This window comes from Nycticebus coucang, chromosome 5, assembly GCF_027406575.1.
Source record: "Nycticebus coucang isolate mNycCou1 chromosome 5, mNycCou1.pri, whole genome shotgun sequence".
NCBI lineage: Eukaryota > Metazoa > Chordata > Mammalia > Primates > Lorisidae > Nycticebus > Nycticebus coucang.
The window spans coordinates 93743704-93763850 of record NC_069784.1 but is presented as its reverse complement, the minus strand read 5'-3'; the positions used below and the strand labels follow the sequence as shown (position 1 = coordinate 93763850).

Below are 20147 nucleotides of genomic sequence, written 5' to 3'. Positions count from 1 at the left end.
AGCAAGACCCCATATCTACTAAAAATCTACTAGCTGGGCATCATGGCAGGCCCCTGTAGTCCCAGCCACTCAGGAGGCTCAGGCAACAGGATCCCTTGAGCCCAAGAGTTTGAGGTTGTTGTGAGTTGTGATGACGCCACAGCACTCTGCCAAGGGTGATAAAATGAGACTCTGTCTCCAAAAAAAAAAAAAGGAGCTTCTGAGATCAATTTTTCTCCTGGAGAAAGTGTGGAGACAGAGCAAGGGAAAAGCCATTTGGGGCCCAGGCGTGTCTGTCTACATTACATGGTGCATGACCCAATAAGGACAGCAGTTTGAAGCCCTGATGACATTCTTACAACTTGGAGGGGTGACACCACTGAAATAACAAAATGATAGCATGAAAGGACTAAAACTGCTTAAAACATTCACAGCGTCATTGAGTAGCCATGCCCAGCCTCAGGATAGCCACCTATGGGTTTCAGTCAATAAACCATAGATATTCTTGCATTTGCTTCTTAATAAAACAGAGATGTTTCCTTGTGTTATTTTAAATTTTTTTTTTTTGTCATTTTCAAACCCTTGTATGGAGGCGTTAACTTTCCACAGATTGCAGAGCAAGAGCTGCTTTCCTGCTTACAAAGTTTTCATTTAATTTATCATACTCGTAACTGAACACAATCCAGATAAGATTACTACTTTGGCAAACATAGAATCTACAATGCTACAAGGATGAATAATGCACAAAATATACTTAGTAATTCACAACTTTGAAAAACTAACAGTCCAATTCAAAAATATCAAACATATACAGGCTCACATACAAACACCAACAATCCCTCACACAGTTACACTTTTCTAAAAAAAATTTATGTCATTAATTGTAAATGACAACCTGGGGAGCAAAATACAGCAGTGATACCAGAGAAAAAAGTCTCATGTGAAACTTAGTCTTGGATCTCAAGTTCCAGCTTGTTCTGTGGGTGTTGTGGGCATGAACTGCACAAGCCTTGCCCAGGCTGGGCCAGAGCTTAGATCCAATCTCAAACGCGAGCTCCTCTCACCTTCTTCATCTCCTCGTACATCATGAACTGAATATTGAAGTGGCTTCTGTGCTCGTACCAGTCCCTGATGTGGTCAAACCAAAGGCTTCCTGGCACTGTGGGAAGAAGAGATGAGTAGTTAGGTAAATATGTTGAGTGGGTTGAACAGGTTATCAGATGTGCAAATCCCTAGTAACCAAAAAGGAAAAGACTTCGGCTGCTAGATTTCGGATTTCCTCTGTCTCCTGGTTAGGAGCCATGCATTCAGCTATCTCCAGGAAATATTTACAGAGAATCAGAGGGAAATTAGGCCTAAAAAATATACTTTGTATGAACAGAACAGCAGCCTAAAACGGAATGAGGAAGGATCAAAAATGGAGAGCAGTCTGAGAATGATTCCTCTTTCCTGTTCCTCCCCTCATCCTCAAACACACAGCCTTTGCCCTGTCCATGTGCCACTATAGTGTCTCCCAGGAGTCCAGCTCCTCCTAGTGGATCAGAGCCTCAGGCTCGCCCTTCTGTGGGAGACCTTCATTTTCTATCTCAGCAGGTCTCACTCCATTGGATCATTATAAAAAGTGTGTGGAAGGGAACTTTGTCACGTAGATACCTCAGGGAGGTGCCACATGCCATATGTAGTGCCAGAGCACCAGAACAACAGTCCTCTCCGCTGAGCTTCCTTCTCCACTGAGCTAGAATCAGCACTTCAGAGCTGGTGAAACACTGATCTATTCCCACACTTCCAAGCTTTTGTAATCTAGACAACCCCTTGAGAGGGGGTAAGAGTAGAGGAATTAACATAGATGGTAGGACATGGTTGTCCTAGATAATCCCGCCAATGGGTTTATAAATTGACCACTGAGACGTGTTCTTTCTATTTCATTACCTTCTTTTCTCCCCTCCAAATCCACAGAGCTTAAAAATTTGCTACAATTCAACACATTCTTCTTAGTAAAGCATCACAGGAATGCAGAAGCAAGAATCCAATGCATTCGATTCTAATAGGAAGGCAGTAGATGAGCTAATACAAAGTGGGGGGTAGGGGGGAAGGAGAGAGCGGGGAGGGGGAGGGGGAGGGGGTCAGAGAGTATGGCACACCTCTTGGGGGCAGGACATAATTATAAGAGAGACTTTACTTAACAAATGCAATCAGTATAACCTAATTCTTTGTACCCTCAATGAATCCCAAACAATTTTTTTAAAAAATTGCTGCAACTCAGTAATCGTATTGCTTGGTTTATGAATTCATTTACCTTTTCCATCTAAAAATTTCTGCATAAAATCGTTCAGGTTAATTTTAGCTTCAAATGCTATCATGGTGTTTAAAAAATGGAAATAAGAGCACATGACATCTTTAGGGTTTCTGTATATGTATATAATCTGCAAAGAACGAAAGGAATTACTGCTTTTCATTTATCAAAGCTTCATCAGCATACATGTCAATCGGATTAAGCCCATTATTTTAAGCTTTTATAATTCCTAATCATGTCCTGTACATTCTCAGCCCTTTCCTTCATATTTAGCATTTCCCCCTCTCTGCCATGCCTCTTCCTTCATGCCTGGTTTAGTGAGTATTAACTGTCCTTCAAAACATATCTCAGACGTTACCGCTTCTTAACTTCCCCAGCTGAGAGAGCAACTTCATTCTCTTGCCCTGAAATCAAAATTAACTCACTAATGCACATGAAAGTGCTTCATACACTATAAAATATGTGAAAATAGGAACAATTTCCTAAAATGGTTTCAATTCATGTTGTAAAATTTAGGGTTTGTTTTCCTAATCCTCTAATGTTAGGTTTATATATTTTTTACTTTTATATCCTCATTAAGTAAAGTACAAGTATTTGGCACATGGAAGTTACTTCCTAAGTACTTTTCACATTGACACTATCAAAAAATAGTATGAGTGCAGGGCTGACGCCTGGAATCCTGACACTCTGGGAAGCCAATTCAGGTGGATTGCTTGAGCTCAGGAGTTTGAGACCAGCCTGAGCAAGAGTGAGATCCCGTCTTTACTAAAAATAGAAAAACAAGCCAGGTGTTGCAGCATGTGCCTGTAGTCTCAGACATTTGGGATGCTGAGGCAAGAGGATCTCTTGAAGCCTAATAATTTGAGGCTGCTGTGAGCTATGATGTCACAGCATTCTACCCAGGGCTGAAGTAAGACTCAGTCTCCAAAAAAAAGAGAGAGAGAAAAAAAAAGGTATCAAAAAACAGAGGATTTGGTGTTTATATTTGTTGTTTGTGTTTTTTAGGCTACTGAAGTGAAACAGTGGGAATGGAAAAGGAATACAGAAATGTTTTATTGATTGTGATCAATTATATCTAAACACCACTACCCTCAGACAAGTTTAGACAATTATTTACTAAAAACAACAATTAAGCAAGCCAATCTTATCTGAGTACAAAAGGTCATCAATATCTACTCCAAACCTCATCTAAGTGGCTCATTCTATGTCTGTGCAAAATATTCAGGGGCTCTGGGTAAAATAATAGGACTTGCATCTTTGTTGTTAAATGAAATATATAACTTTTATTACTCCTCTTGGGAAACTTCCAAGTTAGGTACAGAGAAGCTTTCATCCTCTTGCAGCCTACCTGGGCACTGCCTGGAACCCTAATCCTGCATTCAACTGGGGGTCTACTCATCCCTGAGTGACCCCCAGTGGAGTGAAAGGAGAGTCGTGGGACATCAACAGTGGGATATCAACAGTGGTTGATGTTTTTGGAAGAAAATGAATGGCCCTCCTGAATGTGAAGGAAAAACTCATTTTCAGACATCAGAAGGTTAGTTGAATTATGAAATGTCTACCCCCTAGAATACTACGCAATTAGTGAAGATGAAGTCATGGAAAAATAGTTATTGATATGGAAAGATGTATATGGTATATTGTTAGATTTTAAGAGGTCATATACTGTATGTACAGTGCTTTATAGTTTTCAAAAACATATATGTATTTATAAAAATACATTAAAATATATGTATTGTAAAAATATGAAAGTTTCAATAACTATATACCAAGATGAATATGAATAGGATTCTAAGGATTTTTATTTTATTCCATTTTGATTCTGTGTATTTCCTGCAATGAGTATGAATTAATTGTATGATAAAGAAAAATAAAATACAAAAACTCAATAGAAGAAATACTAAAGTACTTTTAAGCTAAAAAGAAAAAAAACTCTGTAGTCTTCCAGCTTTTCTATTCTAACAATTTAACTTTCCTCCATCTCAATATGGCTGCTGCTTCTTCTTCCCTAAGGTCTCTTTAAAGAGTAAAGAGACTTTCCCTACAAGATCCTCAGTAAACTACTTTTCCTGTGCCATTGGCCTGAAGTTTATTATAATGGGAACACCTGCAAAGCAGTAAAAAGAACAGGAGGTAGCAGCCAGATAACCAACTAGGGGCTTGAAGTCACAATTTAAGATGATTCCTTTATTCATTCATTCAACTAAACTATCTGCCAGGCCCCATTCTACTTGCTTTGAATACAGCAGAGAACTGCCCTATAGCTCTGTTGTGAAGTTTCTGTGTTCTGGCCAGAAAGATTGAAATTAAATTAACAGATAAATATATATTATATCAGATGGCAATCAGTGCTGCCAATATAGGGAAATGTGTTATAGAAGAGGGTGGCTGAGGTGGCTGAAGGAAAAGATCCCAGGAGTCTAAGATGTCAATTCCAAAGACTTGGCAGGGTGACTGCCAGGGCAAAACAAGTCCTGAGCCAGAGCTACAAACGTGAAGGAGGCCCTTGCTCTCAGGATCTTGCCAGAGCTGATCCTGCAGTTGCACCATCGTGAGAGCTCCTACCTCCTTAAATGTTGAACACAGGGCCTTATTAGTCTCTCCCTTGACTGGCCCTGACTGAAAATTATTCACAAGAACTTGTTTAATCACAGGAGGGACAGGCATAGAGCTGGAGAGGAAGAGAAACAGAGACGGAATCACTATAGAGAAGAATGACTTGGTCTGAAGTTCCCTTGACTTTCAAAGTAACTATGTCTAGGTCGTTAAGGAGAAAGGAGCTGGGGAGCTAGGTCAGGAGTGTCAAAGGGAAGCTGGGAGGGCATTAGGGGTGAAGGACCTGAGAAAGTGCCAGTGTGATGCGTGTGTGGGCATATCTATTAATGATAAACTACCTCTCCTTCTTACAAAATTCGGAAAGAGACAAGTTCAAAAACAAAATTCAAACATGACAACATAAGAACTCAAATGCCCACTGAAAATCAAAGTATGTGCAAAAATTTAGCAAGTAACCTGGTGGATTTGAGCTGCACTAAGAGAGAAGGTTGAAGAACGCACGTCAACCCCGCTGAGGCAAGCTGCGACTACAAGGATACAAACAAAATCGAAGTATATAAAATACTTTCTATTTCGGCCCTTGTTTCCTAACAGCTCAATGAATGTGCTGTCCATGTAAGGACACATAGTTGAGTAATGAAAACAGCAGTTCCTTTTCAGAAATAGCAGTATTTCTATTCCCTACTTTGGCTTTTTTGTCCTTCAACCCTCTTGGAACCAAGTAGTATGGGAGGTGGGTAGTGAAGAGACGAGGAGATGGCCTTTCATCAAAATCCATTTTTTGAAACCTGTACTCAAAAAAGGGGACTCGATCCACTGTTTCCAGATTTTCAGTTCTTTTGCGATGTTCTTCGAAATAAATCAAGCTTAATATCTGCTGAGACCAGATGGTTCCTATAAAGTAAAAAAAATTGTTTTTAATAATGCATGGATTTCACAAAAATATATGCAGTTTGTAACTTAAGTTTGTTAATACAGTATGGATAATGACTTTTTCCCCCCCCTCTTAGGTAGAAGTCTTTATTTCACCCCATTCACAAGACAGCACAAAATATGAAACTTAATCATCTCCAATCTTTTTCCATGTTAGCAAGTGACTTTCTTATTTACCTCGTCTCTCAAACCAAAAGCTTAAGGGCCATTCTCTTTTCTTTGCACTTAGTACTTAATCCATCCACAGGCTTCTCGGCTCTACCTTTACATTCCATCTTTATTTATTTATTAATTTTTTACTTTTTTGTTTTCTCCATGTAGAGATTAATCCATCTAGAGCACATCCACATTAATCCAAGCCACCGTCATTTTGTTATTTATGCTTATGCTACTGCATTGGCCATATAATTTGATTTCTTCCTTCTAACCTTAACTATTTCTGATCAATCAATTCTTGGAAACATAGACAACAACCCCTTTGAAAAAAACATAAGCCACCATCTTTAAAAGCTCTCAATATCCTCTTTAAAATGTAATCTAAATCTTGTTTCTTTTTCTTATATACACAGTTTTTATATTTCAGGATATTAGGGTACATGTTCTGTTTACATACTTTGTTTTTGTACAGATTGAGTCACAATTACATACATTAAGTGTGCCCTTCACCCAGATAGGTGTGCACTGTACTCGATAGGTGTGAATTTACCCATTCTCCCCATCCTCAGACCCCCAGCTTGATTTTCATTGATACTCACTTCCATATGTGCACTGAAGTGTCGATCAATTAGTTCCAATTTGGTATTGAGTACGAGTGTTTGTTTCTCCATTCTTGTGACGTTTCACTTAAAAGAATGGTTTCCAGTTTCCTCAAAGTTGTTGAAAAAGCTACTAGACTGCCATTTTTTTTTATGTCTGAGTAATTCTCCATAGTATGCATGTGCCACATTTTGACAATTTCATTTATATAAAGTGATGTATGTGTAAAGGGCAACAAATATTAATTTTATTTTTCCTTGGAGGAGATGTTCCATGCCAAACTCCATGAGTATTTTTTACACAGGTTCATTGTTTGAACCCTTCTCTGTACTTTCTTCTACTTCATATATATTACCTTTCACATTACCTTCTGTGCATACCTCTTTATTTTCTTTCTCAGCTTCACTCCTAGAACACTAACTAATATGGGCACAGAAGAAAGGAATTGTATGGAAGAAGTAACTTTTAATCTTTACCACTTCCGCCATGTTTTTTCACTTTGTTGCTGGTTGCTGGAGGAAATCATGTTTAATTCTAAGTACCTACAAAAGAACCTTTGACACCCACATAGAGACAGAAATAGAAAGTTAATAAAGTTTAAGCATTCACTTTTTAGCGGGATTTGTGAATGCCTTTTAGATTAATTCCGGTTAGAGTAGACATTTCGTTTTCTTATACTTCTTATACTTAATTAATATATGGGACTGCTAAGATTGAAGACACTCCTCATATAAATGTGGTGCTTCTGTTTTCAGTCCAAATGTATTACAATAACATACTCTACCCAAACTTACAAGTCCCACAATTAATGGGATGTTAATCAGATTTCACTAAGAGAAAACCTCCAGGCCGTCAAGAGTTCCAATCCTACCCTTTGTGTCCAAAGACTATTCAGTCACCTTGGTAAGCAGCTGCACCTGGTGAGTAAGATCAGAGTTGATCACACATCCCTTACTGGCAGGTACAGGTGACATGTCCCATATATATATATATATATCCTACTACCCAAATGTTGGTGACTGTCCTTTCAATGTTGCCTGGGGAAGACCATGCCACACGAGCCTATATTCTATCACAGCAGGGCCAAATATTCCACTGAAAATTCATTGATATGCAACTCTGAAGAGTTTCTTACATCCATCCTTCTTTCCCTGATAACAGATACTGCTTCTACCAGAGATATCACAGCTTCACAGCCACCAGCTCTGGTAGCTGACGGGTTGCTAAGGGTTCCCCAAAGTGGCCAAAGGTCTATACATATTCAGGAATGGGAGCACTGGAAGAATGTATTCCCCATGCAAAAGGTCGCATTTCTTCTCCCTCCGCTCATTCTCCCTCCTCTTCTGTCTCTACTTGCCCTCCCCCTCCCTCTTTTTCTATGTTGCTGTTTCGTTGGCCTCTTTGCTGTCAGGGTAAAGTGATGTTAATCCTTCCCTGCAGTTCCTGCCACAAAGTAGTTTTCTTACCTACTTGTATATCTCTTCAGCTCCTCCCATAGCACTGGAGTGTTGGTTTTAAAGTGCACCTTTTTGTTTGAGTGTATTTTTTTTTGAAATGGGTACTGTAGTGAGCACTTACATTTTCAACTTAAGTGAACCATCTTATTTCTTATGCCATTTTGCACTGAGCAGTGTGGTCTTTAGATACATTTATGTGCGATCTCTGTTCCATTGCTCCTAACAGCAGCTGCCTCATGTTTCATAGTTTGCACCCGTGCATTTTATCTACCCACTTTCAACTCAGGACCTTCCCAGCCCAAGCAGCTCTGCAGTGAACATCTCTATTTTATTCCTTTGCATGGTCCTATATAAGGATTTCTTCAGAATAATTATTCAGAGGAAAAATTTCTTGGTTTGAAACAGATCATAAGACTGATGGAATGGAATATCTGTGCTAATGAAACACAAATTATAAACAGGACCTAAGGCCATGCTAGGCAAAGGTTAAGGCATGCACCTCTGCATTTAAAGAATAAACTAAGGTATAAATGCCACAAAGTGCTTTCCGTTTATCTAGTAGCTGAACAGGCACTGAGCCACTGAGAAAAGCAATATTGAGACAATTGTAACTGACTGACTGCTGACGAACCGAACCCTGTTCCACTAGCCATAATGACAACTTCCCACTGGGCGAGAGACTGATCTCAGTAACTTTCTCCTTATGAGAGCACACCACCCATAGACGAGTCCTGGCCAACTTACAGAGGCTGATCTCTGAATGCCTCTGTGCTCTTACTTTTGATGTCTAGGGCCTAAGGGTAATACATTTAAAAAGTGAACATGGAATGTACGTAACAGACATTACTGTGCAGGGAGCATCCTCCCTTCATGAATATTCATAACTACCTGGAAACCAGCTGAGCATGTGTCCTTGGCCAACCTGTTCAGCATGAATTCCTGTCTCATCCTTCCTTCCCTCCAAGTGTTTCGTTTTAGATTTCGGCTAGAGGCTGAGCCTCCTGACTGAGGGTTGTGACTGTACAAGGAACAAAGAAATAGAGTCTCTGTCTCCAAATTTATAAATCTCCAGATTGATTTGTGACACTTGATATGTCTGTACCTAATATGTCCGGGTGGTGCCGGACTGTTCTTCAGAGAATGGCTGCTTCGAGCTTCTTTCCTACTGCTACTATCCTAATGCTGCAGATCTTCAGCATTTGACATGTTGACCTTTCTAGTTCTTGTTAGTCTGTGTGATGGTTAATTTTATGTTTAAATTGAGTGAGTTAAGGAATGACTAGATTGCTGGTAAAACATTATTTCTGAGTGTTGCAGTGAGGGTGTTTCAGGAAGAGATTAGGATTTGAATAAGTAGGATAAGAATATCCTTTCTCACCAACATAACCAGGTATCAACCAATCCATCAAGGCCCAAATAGAACAGAAAGGTGTAGGGAGAGCCTGGTTCTAAGGCCATCAGAGTGGAGCTGAATTACATCATGACTTTCGTGGGTCTCTAACTTCCAAAGAGCATATTGTGGGACTTTTCAGTCTTCATAATCAAGTGAACCAGCTCACATAATAAATATCCTTCATATATATATATATATGACTTATATACCTGTCATAAATATGACATATGTGATATACAGGGTGACCATAAAGTTTGCATGCAATTTAAAATAATCTATTTAAAATAGTCTAAATTGCATGCAAACTTTATGGCCACCCTATATATCTTCCACATATATGATCTATGATTATATATGATTTACAAATATATACCTAACATATATACATGTTATATAGCATATAACATATGTATATTTTTGGATAAATACCATACTGTTTTCCTGGCTTTACAAATAATAAACAAATTAAACATGTAAAATATGTTATATGTCTTAAGATGATAAATATCATATTGTGAAGGGAAAATTAGTCATCAAAGAAGACTGGGATATTTTTCTGGTGAGGCTGCAGTTTTAATTATGGCCATTCAGATCGTATTCACTGAGATAGTAATATTTAAATAAGGACCCAAAGGAGAGGAAAAAATAATCTATATAGATATATGGGGAAGAGCATTCCTGGAAAAAGAGGCAGTGAGTGCAAAGTGCTTGAGGCAGCAACATGCTTTGAGGGATCCCTTAGAGCGGCAATGTTTGATCAAAGTCAGCTAAAGGACTAAAAGTATTTTTAACTACTCACAACCTTTATTCTGGTGCTGTGAAACTCTATGATATAGAATGAGGCCTTGAGGGCGGCACCTGTGGCTCAAGGAGTAGGGCGCCAGTCCCATATGCCGGAGGTGGTGGGTTCAAACCCAGCCCCGGCCAAAAAAAAAAAAAAAGGAATAGAATGAGGCCTTGTTCATGATAAAAGACTTTCAAAGCACTTCACTCTTTCTTATTATGAATGTTTTATATATGCAAAGATTGTTTGAAATATCCCTGATCTTGTAAATGCTGATTGGTTTCTGTGGTTAAGATACATTATTATTAAGAGGTTAAGTGATTCACCATTTGATCTCCCCTTTCAAGGTGATCGGGAACCCAAGGTGTTGGAAATGGACTTGGTGTGGTGAGCTCTTAGATTGAAAGGATATCAGGGGATATTGTGGAAAGAATGTGTCTTCCTAATATAGCACATGAAACAAAACTGAGAGGCACTAAACTGAATAGAAAATGGAATAGAAATCAGGCTTTAGTCATACTGGGTGACCAGCAGGAAAGTCAGGCAGGAGGAAAGAATGGAAGCCCTGAGGTAGAGCCTCAGGCAGGAAGTAAAATTACAGCCACTGGTGCAAGAAGGGAAACTATTTAAATTTCCCTACTTAGCATTTTAAATTAATGAAACAAGGCATTCTATAACCTAGAGACCAATTAAAGAATGTTCAGGAATTATTCAGTAATATGGTAATTAGCATGTTAACCTTCCTCTTTCTTAAGCTCTTACTCATTTAATATGGCTTCAGATATATCTCCCAAGTACCTGCCTATGTGGTAAATATTTTGGCTCCCTTCCTCAGTTCACTTCCACAGTCAGTGTTTGATAGATAGACTCTGTCAAGTCTATTGGTTTTAACATTTTGTTTGTTCTATTGCTAAATCAAAATAACTTACAATTGCATTATAAAAGACCTTATTTCACAGATATTGAATAGTTAAGTTTTGAATGTTCAATGGATTAAGAGTATATGGCCATACATATACTAGTAAAAAAAAACCCTAAATTCTCATATTATGGAAATATCATTTTATGTTTTAGATTACCTGTTGGAATAAAGAACTTACCAGATTTGGGGTATGTGACTATGAAGACATCATCATCTCTAATTTGGAAATCTTCCATATTTTCTAAAAAGTCAACATCAAGTCCTCCAGTCCCAAAATAATATCCTTTAAATTTCACTAAACTTTTTTCTAATTTTTCCATAATTCAGTACCTGCAAAAGACATATAAAATTCTTTGTATGATATTTAGAAGAATTTTCTATTTTGTTCCAATCAATATCTTTGCTTGTTGGTTGCCGCACCCACGGCATATAGCCGTAGTGAGGTAGTGCTGTCCGCGTTATAGAACGACGGGAAGGTGGTTTGTGTTTCCCGGAGCTTTGCCCCTAGTGTCCCTAGTATGTACAGTATCAGAAATGTTGTCTAGCATACTCAGTTACTTGCTTAAGTTTAAAGATTGTGGCGTCTACTCATGTGTTTGTCATCCTGTACCAGAAGTCTGTTTGTTCTGATAAATTGTCAATATGTACTTTTTTAAGAATGAGTACAATGCACTACTAATCCAGATAGAGCACAGCCTTGTGAGCTGCTAAACTCAGTGGCACCAACAATGAGCACATAAAGATGTTTTCCCACCAGTGAGCTAAGACGATAAGCCCAAGGACATGAAATACAAATTATCTACATAAGTTACAAAGTCACTGAAACACATCCACCCACCATAAAGTCCTGTTCAGAACATCTTGTTTCACCAATTGTCACACATAATAAAAATCAATAGGAAAAATAATACTTGTCAAAGAATTTACTCTAAATCAAAATTATAATTATCAATAACAATAAGATCAAATAGTAAATGTAAAATTAGTCAAGCATTAACATAAAAAAGATGTCAAGCTGTTCTAAAAAGATAATAAGAAACTGAGATAGGAGAAAGCGGGCAGAGTTGACTAATAACCGCCACCCTCCGGAAGCGGAACATTAAAACATAACAATGCATGATAAATCACACTTGTAAACGCAAAGATAACCCGCGCACGTAAGCAAAAAGATTGCATTATGTAAGCTCTGTAAAAATGTATAAATACCAACATGTGTACCCAATAAATTCACAGCTGCTTCCTTCATCACATGCTGTGTGGCAGTCTGTCATTTTTCCTGCGCCGACCTCTCAACTTTCCTCGTTCCTTCTCCCTGCACTCCCTCGACCTAAAACCCACCGACTGAGCGGTCCGTAACAGGTGGCGCCTCGAACAGGGACCTGAAGGACAGGCCACCGACAGGCCAACCCGTTGCAGGTGGCGCCTCGAACAGGGACCTGAAGGACAGTTATTCCAGGAGTAGTTAACTCAGATTCGGAAAAGACAACGCAGAAGGAGGCGCCAGCAGCTGCTGCAAGATCTCACCCGCCGCTTGAAGAAAATGAAAGTACACTTGCCGATAGCGAACAAAACCACCGGGCACATTTCCACTGGCTCCAAGACAGCTGAAAAAGCCCAGCAGAGAAGGAAGCTGGGGGCCCCCCTGCCCTTCGTGGGGCGGGCCTGCCTCCCAAGTGTTACAGCCCCCAGACAGCAGCACTGGCAAAATCCCAAGGGTGAGATTTAGAACCTTTATTATTGGCCCTTTGCCACTAGTAATTTGTATAAATAAGAAAAATATTTTTACAAACTGAATCTTTGTCAACGGATAAAATTCTTGCCTTTTAAACCTTCTAATTATCAGTTTAGCTGAGTGAATAAGTGACTTCATAGTAAACTAGGATCCTGTTTAGTGGAAAGTGAGTTTTTGAGAGTAAGAGAAATTAAACAGAAAGGAGAATGACATTGTGTAAAGAAAGAATCTTGTGTAATAAATTTTGTCCTGAAACAGAATAGTTATGTAAGAAAGTAAAAGGCAGGGCAAAAGTTCAAGAAAGTTTAGAATGTTTATAGATGGTCTGTGCAGGTTAAATGAAACTCATAAAAGAGAATTTGTGAAAGAATTTACATGTGATCCAGTTAACTATGTATTTCCTTTAAAATCTTTTAACTTGTAAAAATAACTAATTGTATTGCGTCCTTTAATATGCAACATGATAAACAAGTAAATGTTATGTTAATTGTAAAAAAAACCTTCATATGTAATGTTACCTGTAGATCTACAAGACAATCCATGGTATGATAATACAGCATTACAAGTGTTAGAAACACTTAATGAATTAATTAGGCCTAAGAGATTTGTGACAGCTTTAATTTTAGACATTACAACTTTAATTTCTATAATCACTACTTTTGCTGTAGCTACTACAACTTTAGTACAACAAATACATACAACATACTATGTCAATACTCTTAACAATAATATAACTTTAACATTAATGACACAAGCTAATATGGATAATAAGCTTAAAACTAAATTAAATGTGTTAAAAAGGGTAGTCTTAACTTTAGGTCAGAACATTAAGTACATACAACAAAAACTACAAACAAAATGTCACTCAACATTTCAAGCCATTTACATTACACCTTTACCATATAATGTATCTAACTCATAGAACAAAGTACAAGCACATCTTCAAGGTGTCTAGAGAGACAATAATATAACACATAATTTACACAGCTTACAACAAAATATTACAGCCATGAGTCAAGCTCATTTACCAATAACTTCTCTTAACACATTGGCTCAATCTTTAACTAATGGGTTTAAAGCACTCAATCCTCTTAACTGGATCCAGTATATTGTGCTCATAACCATTATTAATTGTTTGTCATTTTGTGTTGTGTTGTTGTTACCATGTCTCATACGCTGTCTGTTTTCCTCTATTATCTCTATACGCCAAGAAGTCTTTGAACTGCGGTTTAAAAACAAAAAAGGGGGAAATGCCGCACCCACGGCATATAGCCGTAGTGAGGCAGTGCTGTCCGCGTTACAGAACGACGGGAAGGTGGTTTGTGCTCCCCGGAGCTTTGCCCCCAGCGCCCCCAGTATGCACAGCATCAGAAATGTTGCCTAGCATACTCAGTTACCCGCTTAAGTTTAAAGATTGTGGCGTCTACTCATGTGTTTGTCATCCTGTACCAGAAGTCTGTTTGTTCTGATAAATTGTCAATATGTACTTTCCTAAGAATGAGCACAATGCACTACTAATCCAGATAGAGCACAGCCTTGTGAGCTGCTAAACTCAGTGGCACCAACAATGAGCACATAAAGATGTTTTCCCACCAGTGAGCTAAGACGATAAGCCCAAGGACATGAAATACAAATTATCTACATAAGTTACAAAGTCACTGAAACACATCCACCCACCATAAAGTCCTGTTCAGAACATCTTGTTTCACCAATTGTCACACATAATAAAAATCAATAGGAAAAATAATACTTGTCAAAGAATTTACTCTAAATCAAAATTATAATTATCAATAACAATAAGATCAAATAGTAAATGTAAAATTAGTCAAGCATTAACATAAAAAAGATGTCAAGCTGTTCTAAAAAGATAATAAGAAACTGAGATAGGAGAAAGCGGGCAGAGTTGACTAATAACCGCCACCCTCCGGAAGCGGAACATTAAAACATAACAATGCATGATAAATCACACTTGTAAACGCAAAGATAACCCGCGCACGTAAGCAAAAAGATTGCATTATGTAAGCTCTGTAAAAATGTATAAATACCAACATGTGTACCCAATAAATTCACAGCTGCTTCCTTCATCACATGCTGTGTGGCAGTCTGTCATTTTTCCTGCGCCGACCTCTCAACTTTCCTCGTTCCTTCTCCCTGCACTCCCTCGACCTAAAACCCACCGACTGAGGGGTCCGTAACAGTTGGTCATAAGGAAATAAAATGATTTCTTATTTTCTTCATAAACACATGAAACTTCTAGCTCTAAAAAACCAATTCTGGGTTTGTCACTTGCTCTAGTGCCCAGGTGCCTGCTATTCAAGGCATGGGTGTTGGTTTTCTGTACATACACTCCATTCTACTAGATACAGGTAAAGAGTGAAAGTAATTATTGTTATAATTTCAAACTATGATGTTATTAGATATTTGATATACAGTGTACCCATAAAGTTCATGTGCAATTTAAAATAGTATGCAATTTTAAATTCCACATGAACTTTTTGGACACCCTGTATATTAAAATTGCATACTATTTTAAATTGCACATGAACTTTATGGGCACACTGTATATTACACTATAAGCAAATATAAACACTGGATGTGAACAGGCACAAGAAATACTTGTTTATTAGTTAGAAAGTCCTTCAATGGCTATGTCTTTTTTGTTGTTGTCTATACTGAAGTTGAGAACTTAGGTTTTAACAATTTTATACAAGCTTTTCTTGGTATATTTCTAGAGTTATCTGTTTATGGAATTTTTGGACAATTTTCACTAAAATTTGATTTTATTTCCTAAGTGGTGAATTATTTAGAGCAATTGAGATAATGCAACAGGAATTAACAGATATAAATATATTCAAGGAGGTCTGGGAAATTGAAGGTGATCAATTAAATTGTCTATAATGACAAAATAAATACTGAAACAAGTAACAGCATGAAGGAAAACATTCAGTTAGTGGGTCCTACAGGAAAAATGCTAAAGATTTTAAACCAAGCCTACAAATCATCATTTATCTATATACATGTATTTTGCCTGAGGTTTTGGTTGATTTTAGAGTTCCTTTAGAGAAATCTCATGTCTTTTCTTTTTTCCAACTAGGGGGTTATCATAGGATTAAAATTTAAAAAGAACATAAGAAGTGGACAATAATAACCAATTCCAGGTAGCTTGGCCCAAGAGTCCTTCCAACAGAAAAAGAAATTAGTAATTTTAAATATATATTTGGAAGGTAACTGTATAACTATAAAACCTATTTTTTATAGCTTCTCTCATAAAATGAGATTGATGAAAAATATAAATTGGTTGGAAACATCAATGTGAGTTTCTTGCCAAAGGAGCAGGGAGGGAGGAGGAGAGGGGGAGAGCAGAAAGACTTGTTCTGTTGTAAGGTATTGTAAGATAGTAGTCGACTCCATCAAGTCACGAAGCAGATATAGAGCAATAGCTGAAGTTTCTTCAATGCCTGGGTGAGGGACGGTAAGAGTGATTATCTTTTAAGGGTTTTAGACCGGGTAGGAGAGGGAAAAGAGTTACTTTGATGTTCTAGTGACTGTTGCCAGGTATGGTTCCAGCTGGCTTCTTGCTGAGACTGTTCTGTTCTTTTACAGTTTAGGTAGTCCCCCTGGAGCCATTGTGTTCACTAATTCCTTGTTCCTTCTGGCTGGGTCCCAGAAGGGGGTGTTTTCAGCAGAGGTCACTGAACAGCCAAGATGGAGTACGTTATGCTCAAAATGAAGTAGCCTATGCTTGCTCTGTTTTTGGAGTTCCTCCAACCAACCTACCATCTGTTGCTAGAGTTATTTAAGGAGCCTCTTTGCTGTCCACAGGTGTTAAAGAAAAACAGCCTAATTTACCTTTATTAGAGCCTGGATTTAGGCTTTACTACTAATTCCTACGGGAAAACCAATTCTATGCCTTGAGACTAGAACAATAAGGATGAACTTGTGAGACCTTGATCTTGTCATAAAGTAAAAGTAATTTCGGTGCTATTGGGATAGCACAAACAAGATAAAAGGATAATAACAAGGACAGATAGTGAACTGCAAGTAACAATTCGAGCATTAAGAACACAACAGTGATTTCAATTATCCAGAACACGTAAATAAGACGTGAAGAAGCAAGAGTTTATGAATATAATGTTATTAACAGAAAGTGACACAACTTTTGTGTGATGTGTGACAAATTTCTAAATCCCTTATAGTCCTTCCACAACTACCATGGGGAAATCTTATCCACAACCAGGTTATCCATTACAGAATCTTGGTAAAGGTTACAGGATATATTCAGAGTACATTTTAAAATATGTTAATATGTGCTTAGTTCATTAGTTTAGATGGAGGGATGAGAATCAATAACAAGAAGACTGTAGAAAATTTATATTGACTTTTAATAGTGAGATAAGAGGTTATGAAGAACATTCATAAAACATGTAGGATGGCAGGGGGTTGAATCTTTGTCCATTGCCATCTTTTCACAAAAGCGAAACAGCAGGACAATGAGAAATGTGTCTAGGAAAGATAGTGGTCCATGATCTGGGATACCACATTGGTCTGATAGAGCAAGTGGGTTATGTGATCCTTGTGTAGAGAAACATGCAGAGGAGACTTTTAAGGAATGCATAAGTGTGCCCCACACCTGACCAATACCTGATTATAACTTGGATGGAAAGGAGAACAGGCATATGATATATGCACAATTACACACTTGGTATTTTGAGGCCCATTATATAATTGGTGTGGAAATATAGTTAGAATGACGACGAATCACATAATCTGTTCCAATGGCCCATTTTTGAAATTTTAAAATGTTTTTCAGTATCTGTTTCTTGATGTTTAAAAGAACTAAAACATCTGATGAAAGCAAGTAAATTTACCATTAGCTGAAGATAGCCAATAAGAAAGAACAGAACATTTATATCTAAAGCAAGTGGTATAACAATTAACAGCCCTGTGGGGAGTGTTGGGGGAATATGAATAAATTTTATAAAGTGGAAAAAGAAAAAAGGTCAAAATTATTTATGGTGGCCAAAAGATATTGTGTGTGAGTGCAACAATTGAGCTCAGTTCAGAGGAAATTCTGATGAAGGAGAGACTGAGGTTACTGAAATCTTGTGCAGAATTAGACATATAGAATATTGAAATAATAGAAAACATTACTTTTCCTTCTACTATTTTTCCATCCTATAGGATATAATGAAACAAAAAAAATGTCAAGAAGGGCAATAAAAATAAGATCTTTATTTTCTAGGGAAATAAAAAGTTAAAAAAGACATTAAAACTTGGGGGAAATTTGACTGTGTTAAGTTGGAGCACAACAGAAAACCAACAAGCTGGATCTGATATCTAGTTCAACTGCCATATAGACGTATATTAGAATCTGTGTCTTTACTTCAGTGGAGTGTGTTCTCAAATCTCTAAATAGCTATTTTGGAACTGTATCATAGCAAAGAGTGTTGAATATCAAAGCAAAAATGTCACACGATAATTTTGCCTCTAATAAATAAGAGGAGATATCTTACACCCATTTAGCCCAGTGTTTAGAAATCACACCACAAAGGGCGGCGCCTGTGGCTCAAAGGAATAGGGCACCAGCCCCGTATACAAGAGTGGTGGGTTCAAACCTGGCCCCGGACAAAAAAAAAAAAAAAAAATCATACCACACAATCAAACTACACATAACCACTATAGTACACATACAGGAAAGAAGCACCTTACCTAAGAGTTAAGTGAGAAATAAGAGATAATGAATTCAGTGAACACAGGCCCAGAGTTAGGCTGTGTGGATTCAAAGTTAGCTCAACCACTTCCTCCCTCTGACTTTGAGTTAGTAATTTAACTTCTCTGTTTCAGCTTCCTCATTTGTAAATACAGATGCAAGAATGTTGTGAAGATCACATGAGATAAATTATGCTACCTGCCTGGTATATAGCAAGCCATCAATGAATTTCTTACTACAAATTTCTGTATCCTTTTTTCTTAGTGTTTTAAAATAGGAGCATTGTTGATTTTGCTTTACATTTGAAAAGAGCACTTTGAATCTCAGAAGATAATCACTTACAATCAAAACATATTTTTCTTCTGACTTTTTTTATTATATAAGGGGAGAATTGTGGATAAAATCTTAATCCTAAAATCAACATTGGTAATGTTAAAGCAGGAGCAAAACTTTGCTTCAAAAATCAAAATAAATTTATCATTTTACAACAACAAAAAGAGTTAATGTCTGATATAAATCCAAATGAAAAGAACACGTGTTTCTTCAGCAAGGAGATATAACAATTCTAAATATATATACACCCAATATTGGAGCATCCAGATATACACAGCAAATATTATCAGAGCCAAAGAGAGAGATATACCCCAATGCAATAATGACCGGAGACCTCTACATTCCATATTTAGCTTTGGAAAGATCATCCAGACAGAAAATCAACAACGAAACATTGGACTTAGTCTACCCTATAGGACAAATTGAGCTAATACATATTATAAAATTTTTCTTCAAACAGCTGCAGAATTCAGTGCTCCTCAGGCTCAAAAATAATTCTCAAGAATAAACCATATGGGGAGGCACCTGTGGCTCAAAGGAGTGAGGCGCCGGCCCCATATGCTGGAGGTGGTGGGTTCAAACCCAGCTCTGGCCAGAAACTGCAAAAAAAAAAAAAAAAAAATAGACCATACGTTAGGCCACAAAATGAGTTTATAAACATTCAAAAAAAAAAAAAATAGAAATCACACAAGGTATTTTCTCTCACCATAATGGAAAAAAACAGAAACCAATAATCAGGGGTTCATCGCAAAACACACAAACATATAGAAGTTAAACAGCGATCAGATTAAGAAGGAAATTCAAAAATTTCTCAAAACAAATGAAATGAAAACATAAGTAACCAAAACCTATGGGATAAAGCAAAATCATTAATAAGAGGAAAGTTTATAGTAGTAAGTGTTTACATCAAAACAGTAGAAAATCTTCTGATAAACAACCTAGTAATGCACCTTCTCAAAGAAGTAGCAAAATAAGGGCAAACCAAACCCAAATTAGTATGGAAATAAATAAGGCCAGAGAATAAATAAATAATATTGGAACCAAATAAGCAATAATTCTGACCAAGTAAACAAAAAGCTGGTCTTTTGAAAATATAAACAAAATAGGTATACTAAGAAAAAAAGACAGAGAACACAAGTACATCTGAGACATGACAACTAATAGAGAAGTCCAAGAGATCATTGCCGACTACCATGAGCAACGATATGCCATGAAATTAGATACATTCCTAGAAACATACAACCTACCAATATGAACCACGAAGAAACCCAAAACCTTAACAAACCAGTAATGAGATAG

The 20147-nt window shown here is 37.4% G+C and overlaps 1 protein-coding gene and 1 long non-coding RNA gene across 2 annotated transcripts; one reads left to right on the top strand and one right to left on the bottom strand.

Annotated features, from left to right (window-relative positions):
- Positions 1–3490: 3490 nt before the first annotated feature.
- Positions 3491–19225, top strand: LOC128586773 (uncharacterized). Its single transcript, XR_008380292.1, has 3 exons — positions 3491–3809; positions 11226–11261; positions 18650–19225. It is a non-coding gene; the product is annotated as an uncharacterized LOC128586773 (long non-coding RNA).
- On the bottom strand, positions 4952–11398 carry LOC128586772 (amine sulfotransferase-like). Its single transcript, XM_053592867.1, has 2 exons — positions 11252–11398; positions 4952–5722 (listed from the first exon to the last, which is right to left on the bottom strand). The coding sequence occupies exons 1-2, from the start codon at positions 11391–11393 to the stop codon at positions 5424–5426; spliced, it is 441 nt and encodes a 146-aa protein (XP_053448842.1). The 5' UTR covers positions 11394–11398; the 3' UTR covers positions 4952–5423.
- Positions 19226–20147: the final 922 nt, after the last annotated feature.